Source organism: Cyprinodon variegatus, unplaced genomic scaffold (assembly GCF_000732505.1).
Source record: "Cyprinodon variegatus isolate N-32 unplaced genomic scaffold, C_variegatus-1.0 Scaffold355, whole genome shotgun sequence".
NCBI classification, from domain to species: Eukaryota; Metazoa; Chordata; class Actinopteri; order Cyprinodontiformes; family Cyprinodontidae; genus Cyprinodon; species Cyprinodon variegatus.
In genome coordinates, this window is record NW_015150808.1 from 22,579 (window position 1) to 29,501 (window position 6,923).

General features: G+C 36.0%; 1 protein-coding gene across 1 annotated transcript; it reads left to right on the top strand.

Annotated features, from left to right (window-relative positions):
• Nucleotides 1–143: 143 nt before the first annotated feature.
• Nucleotides 144–3,960, top strand: LOC107091858 (retinol-binding protein 1-like). Its single transcript, XM_015386033.1, has 4 exons — nucleotides 144–280; nucleotides 412–590; nucleotides 1,957–2,058; nucleotides 3,574–3,960. Exons 1-4 carry the CDS (start codon nucleotides 208–210, stop codon nucleotides 3,622–3,624), a joined length of 405 nt encoding a protein of 134 aa, XP_015241519.1. The 5' UTR covers nucleotides 144–207; the 3' UTR covers nucleotides 3,625–3,960.
• Nucleotides 3,961–6,923: the final 2,963 nt, after the last annotated feature.

A 6,923-nucleotide genomic window follows, 5' to 3' on the forward strand; every position in this document is an offset into this window, starting at 1 on the left:
GGATTATCAGCTGTGGGAGGCGAAGAGGGAGGTGCGAACCATGATTTTAATTTTGAAAAAAAAGATTCCACAGGTAATCGGATTAGAAGGAGTTTGCTTGAGACTTTTAACGGCTTTTCTGTCATCTTCCTCAGCAGATATCCTGCGCAGAGCGTCGGATCTCCAAAACCAGGTTTACCAGAGAGAAGCCGCGCATAAGGAGCTGCAATGCCTGCTGATCTGAGCGGATACTGGGAAATGGTTTCCAATAGAAACTTTGAGGAGTACATGAAGGCTCTTGGTGAGTTCAGTGCTCTTAATTGGATCGCTTCTGTTTAAGTAGATCATTATCATCAAGTCCTATAAATAAGTTTTTTCCTTCCTAAAGTGCAACCCACTATTCACTCTAATTCATGGTTGCATTCTTTGCAGATGTAAATGTTGCCATCAGAAAAATCGCCCTTCTGCTGAAACCAGCCAAGGACATCGTTCATGACGGGGACCACATGATCATCAAGACCCTCACTACATTTAAGAACTACAACATGGACTTCTCTCTGGGTAAGGAGTTCGAGGAGGATCTCTCAGGAGTCGATGGCAGGAAATGCATGGTGAGTGGATTTGTATGCAGCGCAGTGCGTCTTTGCTTTAGGAGCGGAGGCCTGTGGCGCGCAACCACCTGGGTGCAGAAAATCTGTGGGTTGATTTAGCAGGAGACCCCATCCAGACTGCACTTTAATGAGCAGATGGTGCAGTGAGAGCTGGTCATTTTTTACTCTGTTTTTTTCCCCCCCACCAACTCCAAAACTTTCTTCTCTTCAGACTTTTTAGCAGTCTTTCCTGCGACTGGAAGTAATGAAGACCAATGGCAGGCGCTGCAGGGGAAGCACTGGGAAGGGAAACCTCAATGTCAGGACTCACTGGACTGCGTTTCTGAATGCTGAATAGGATCAGGGATTAACTGTAATCTAATTGACAAGGTTCTTTTTTTTCACTTATAGGCTCTGAACTATTAGGAAGGTGTTTAAGAGAAAGAATAATAGGGAAATGGGGGCATTTGGGATCTGTGTTTTAATTAATGCAAAACGCATAACTACGCATAAAATTTATCTTTTATTTATTTCTTAAATGCGTTTCTTTTCATATAAAACTAAAAAAGAAGTAATTTGAATTAGATTAGCTTTTAACCCTTTATAGGGCGAGTTATTGTTTTTGATCACTTGCATATCCATCCCTCAGTGAGGTCTAGAAGCACAACATCTATATCCAGTCATTTAGCACTGCTTCATGGCTGCACATCTTATGTTGGAATTTGACCAATTAGATGAAACCTTTGAATGATATATTACCTACTGTAAATTAAGTTGGGAAAAAAACTTAACAGGTCAGGAAAAAAAAGGTAAAAAGAATTGAAAAACTAAAAATTAAAGTGAATAAGCCTATATTTAACAAATATATTTAGGTTTATAAACTAAAAAGTGCCAGTATCAGCATTAATGCCTTTAAGGTAATGTTGTACCCCAAAAAAAGTGTTTCTTTCACTCTGAGTGTTTTTCATTAATTTCTTATAGAAGCATTTTTTTTTCTTAATATATTCAGGCAAGTTGGTGTTTCCCATCCAAATAACAATTTTTTTTTATGTTACAAAGGTAATAAGCACTTTTCCTGGATTACAAGAAACATTACAGTAACACTATTGGCTTGAAATTTTGATTTTTAATGTGTTTCACTGAGTGCCCAAAAGGGGTTAAGTTTATGCAATTCTTAGATCTTCTTTCACACCACTATTTTAACTGGTTTTCTGTTGTTTCTTTTTTCTTTTTTTGCATATGTAAACATGTGAACTATTCTTTTTTTATTCATTTAAGAAATTATCGAATGTATTAATCTATCTTTTTTTAATGTTTAATAAGTTATTAAAAAAGGTTTTCTTTTTCATTTTAAATCACACATACACACATTTGTGGCACTCTGCAGACAACCATCAACTGGGAGGGAGACAAACTGGTGTGTGTTCAGAAAGGAGAGGTGGAAGGAAGAGGCTGGACCCACTGGGTGCAGGGGGATGAGCTTCATCTGGTGAGAACACAGCAGCTCCTGGCATGAATATTAATCTAAGCAATTTAGACACTTTAATCCAGATCCAGAATGGCTCTCGGCACAGTATGTGAAAGGCATACATCTCTCCATGTGTGACTCCAGTTTAAATTGGCCTGTGCAGATGCAAGGGCATTCACTTCTGAAAAATATCTGACTTAGTCTGATTTAAGATGACACAAGTTGAATTATGTATGCTCAAGACATTGTTAATATTCTGGTGCCTTTGTGTAGTTTTTAAATGATCAATTTAAATTAATAACAAGTAATGACAAGCGCATTACCATTTTTACAAGCTCAATAATATCAGATTTTCTCCAGCGTGGATACTGTTTTCAAAGCAGAGTTAAATTAATCTCCCAAATTATTCGGTTAAAGTGATGCCAACAGATGTTTTCAATCAGCAGCCATGAAATTGGACATTAGAGGATTTCTTCCAATGATTGGAAAAAGGACGATTCAAGGACAACAGTGACATCTGCTGGTATAAAATATATTGCATGCTACAAAAATAACTTACAGGCACATAAAATTAATTTCTTTCTTTCTTTATGTATTTATTTATTTAATCATTCGTTTATTTATTCATTTATTTATTTATTAATATAAATTCAAATGTAACAAAAAGGTGTGGTATGTTACAGTCTGTCACAATATATATATTCCACTGATGTGTCATGGATCAAAGCTTCAAGAAATTCCTTGATTGTCCATGTGGAAAAAGAGATAAGGCAAATGAGAGTATGCAGGCATGCATTAAGGTTAAAATATAGGTAGAAAATAAACTTTTCTGGCCTAATAAAATTTTTTACCAATTGTTTAATTTCACTGGTCAAATTCTATGCAGATTGCATTATCTCTTTTTTGTCATTTTCATTTATAATTTGTTGACAAACAAATTAAAAGCAATAGTGGAGGGCCTAAAGAGGAAGAACAGTTATCTAGAAAAATAATGCTTAATCTTGAAATGTCATCTTTCTTAACTTTTTGTTTAGTTCATTTGGATGCATACTTGGACTTACTGTGATTTTGGAAAACAAAACCAGTCTTTACACTAAAAGTGTTGTCTCTTAATGCCAGTGTGTCCTGAAACTTCTGCTCATCACGATCGAATGATTCATTTTAGCCCCTCTGCAAAGTTTAAGGAAAGGAAAAAGTGGAAAAATTGATTGCATTTCATATTAAAACAATTCGGTATCCTATATGTTGGGTGCTGAAATTGAATCAAATTTCATTAAAAAATAATATGTTTATGCTTGCACCAATTAATGAAAGAAATAATCTAACACTTTTAGTTTTTCTGTTTCATTTTACAGAAATACATTCTATCTTAGTATTTAATTATTTATCTTGGGCTTATATTTTTGAATTACAAAAATCCTATGAATTTAATTATTAATAATTAGTAATTCCCTTCAACCTGATATTGCAGAATAAAAAATTGTGTTTTGCAGGTAAATATGAAGATTTTTTTTCTTCTTTTTCTTTCTTCTGCAGGAGCTGAGAGCTAGAGGGGTTGTTTGCAAGCAGGTTTTCAAGAAAACCTAAACTGGCCTTTTTAAGCAGCACCGACTACTTGATCAGAATCTGACTGAGAGAGTAACAGCAGATCAACCTTACACTACAACCTCCAGCATGCTCAGATCCTCTTTATGAACATTGTTTTAATAACTCACTTTTGAATGCATTATGAATTGTTGCCTCTGTTATCAGGGGACATGGTAGGTAGACATGTGTGAATGAAACAGTGCTGTGTTATTGTCTCAGTACAGGTGTTTTGATGAGCAGATTTAGATAAACATGTGTCCTGTTGGTGTTAGATGAACTGATGTCTGACACAGTTAGTTTATGGAAACACTAAAGTAAGACGTTCTCTAAGAAAATGCTCTCGATATCAATTCATAATATTTTAGTTGAGCTTTATCATATCCTTTGGCAGTGTACATCTGATATTAAAAGGAATTGAGCAATGAATGAAGCAGTGCTTAACATTGTCATGTGTCCATTACTGTGTTTTAAAACCCTTTATCATGGTCCTTAATTTGCAGACGTTATGAGTCTCCATCCTGCAGGTTTTTGTAAGTGTTTCTGCCTCAGAAGAGATTATTTAACTTAAAGGTAATCACAAGTTTCTGCAGAATCTTGCACAAACAAAGGAGGATAACTCAGCCATTGTAGTAAAGTGTTTATTTAGACATACCTCTGGCTGGCTGCTTTATTAGCTCCTCACAATGTTTATTTATTGGAGTTGTTCTTTCTGAAGTAGCTGGGAATGGAAAGAGACAACAACGTTACAGCACTTCAGTACATGTTTTTTTTTTTTTTTTTTTTTATCTAGTAGGCAAATATCTTTAATGACACCATGGGAGTGTGGGAAATTAAATTTTTTTTCATGCTCTGGTTGTGTTTTCCACTGGGATCAATTACGATCAATTATCTTTGTTGGTTAAACTTTACAAAAACCCATCATAACCATTATTTATAAATGGTAAGAAGACCATTACTAACAACCAACAGATATTTAATATTTAATGGGTAAATAGACCATTTCCTAAAGTATTAAACCCACTGATGTTAGATATGTGTAGGTCCAACATGACGGGGGAAGTTAAATTAAAAATAAAAGCTATGTTCAGGTCTTAAGTGCACTGATGTTAGGGCTAAATTAACATGGCAGGCCAATGTGATCTATTTAATTTTCATAAATTATTTAGATGTAGTATATAAATTATTATCCATTAATTAATTCATAAATGTTCTCTTTACCATTTATAAATTATGGCTATTGAAAAGTGTTACGTCTTCCTTTTACATCATGCAAAAGGAGCTTTTTTTAAGATTTAGATTATCACTGGCTGGCAGGACTAGGAAAGCTTTGTGTTTCAAATTGGTATAGAATATCTAAAACTAATAAGCATCTGAGTGGGAAGTTGGTCCAAATAGCACAAGAAACGTTATGTCATTAACACTGAGAGCTTTGTATTTGCAGAAAAAGAAAGTGGATCATATTTACACTTAAGAATGAGCTACTGATGAATAAAACCAATATACAGGTGCTGGTCATAAAATTAGAATATCATGAAAAAGTAGATTGATTTCAGTAATTCCATTTAAAAAGTGAAACTTGTATATTATATTCATACATTACATACAAACTCATATATTTCAGATGTTTATTTTGTTTAATTTTGATGATTACAAATGACAACAAATGAAAATCTCAAATTCATCATATCAGAAAATTAGAATATTGTGAAAAGGTTCAAAATTGATGGCCCCTGGTGCCACACTCTAATCAGCTAATTAACTCAAACCACCTGCAAAAGCCTTTAAATGGTCTTTCAGTCTAGTTCTATAGGCTACACAATCATGGGGAAGACTGCTGACTTGACAGTTGTCCAAAAGACGACCATCGACACCTTGCACAAGGAGGGCAAGACACAAAAGGTCATCGCTAAAGAGGCTGGCTGTTCACAGAGCTCAGTGTCCAAGCACATTAATAGAGAGGCGAAGGGAAGGAAAAGATGTGGTCGAAAAAAGTGTACAAGCAAGAGAGATAACCGCACCCTGGAGAGGATTGTGAAACAAAACCCATTCAAAAATGTGGGGGAGATTCACAAAGAGTGGACTGCAGCTGGAGTGAGTGCTTCAAGAACCACCACACACAGACGTATGAAAGACATGGGTTTCTGCTGTCGCATTCCTTGTGTCAAGCCACTCTTGAACCACAGACAGCGTCAGAAGCGTCTTGCCTGGGCTAAAGAGAAACAGGACTGGACTGCTGGTGAGTGGTCCAAAGTCATGTTCTCTGATGAAAGTAAATTTTGCATTTCCTTTGGAAATCAAGGTCCCAGAGTCTGGAGGAAAAGAAGAGAGGCACTTCATCCACGTTGCTTGAAGTCCAGTGTAAAGTTTCCACAGTCAGTGATGGTTTGGGGTGCCATGTCATCTGCTGGTGTTGGTCCATTGTGTTTTCTGAGGTCCAGGGTCAACGCAGCCACATACCAGGAAGTTTTAGAGCACTTCATGCTTCCTGCAGCTGACCAACTTTTTGGAGATGCAGATTTCATTTTCCAACAGGACTTGGCACCTGCACACAGTGCCAAAGCTACCAGTACCTGGTTGAAGGACCATGGTATCCCTGTTCTTAATTGGCCAGCAAACTCTCCTGACCTTAACCCCATAGAAAATCTATGGGGTATTGTGAAGAAGAAGATGCAATACACCAGACCCAACAATTCAGAAGAGCTAAAAGCCACTATTAGAGCAACCTGGGCTATCATAACACCTGAGCAGTGCCACAGACTGATCGACTCCATGCCACGCCGCATTGCTGCAGTAATACAGGCCAAAGGAGGCCCAACTAAATACTGAGTGCTGTACATGCTCATACTTTTCATGTTCATACTTTTCAGTTGGCCAACATTTCTATAAATCCTTTGTTTTTATTGGTCTTCAGTAATATTCTAATTTTCTGATATGATGAATTTGAGATTTTCATTTGTTGTCATTTGTAATCATCAAAATTAAACAAAATAAACATCTGAAATATATGAGTTTGTATGTAATGTATGAATATAATATACAAGTTTCACTTTTTAAATGGAATTACTGAAATCAATCTACTTTTTCATGATATTCTAATTTTATGACCAGCACCTGTAGTATTGGTATAAAAAGGGTAATAAAAACAACTATTGCACTGCTCATTATGATAAAGTTCTTCAGTACCTTTTATTTTAGCTACACATGCCGATTAAGTAGGCAAAGCTCTGCCCACACTGTGTTCCTAACAAGTCAGCCTCTAAACTCGTGGTCTACTTTGCCAACATTCATTTCAGATGCTT

Coding starts and splice junctions, on each gene's coding strand:
- LOC107091858 (XM_015386033.1), top strand. CDS start 208: ATGCCTGCTGATCTGAGCGGATACTGGGAAATGGTTTCCAATAGAAAC. Junction 591..1,956: donor TCGATGGCAGGAAATGCATG/GTGAGTGGATTT, acceptor GGCACTCTGCAG/ACAACCATCAACTGGGAGGG. Junction 2,059..3,573: donor AGGGGGATGAGCTTCATCTG/GTGAGAACACAG, acceptor TTTCTTCTGCAG/GAGCTGAGAGCTAGAGGGGT.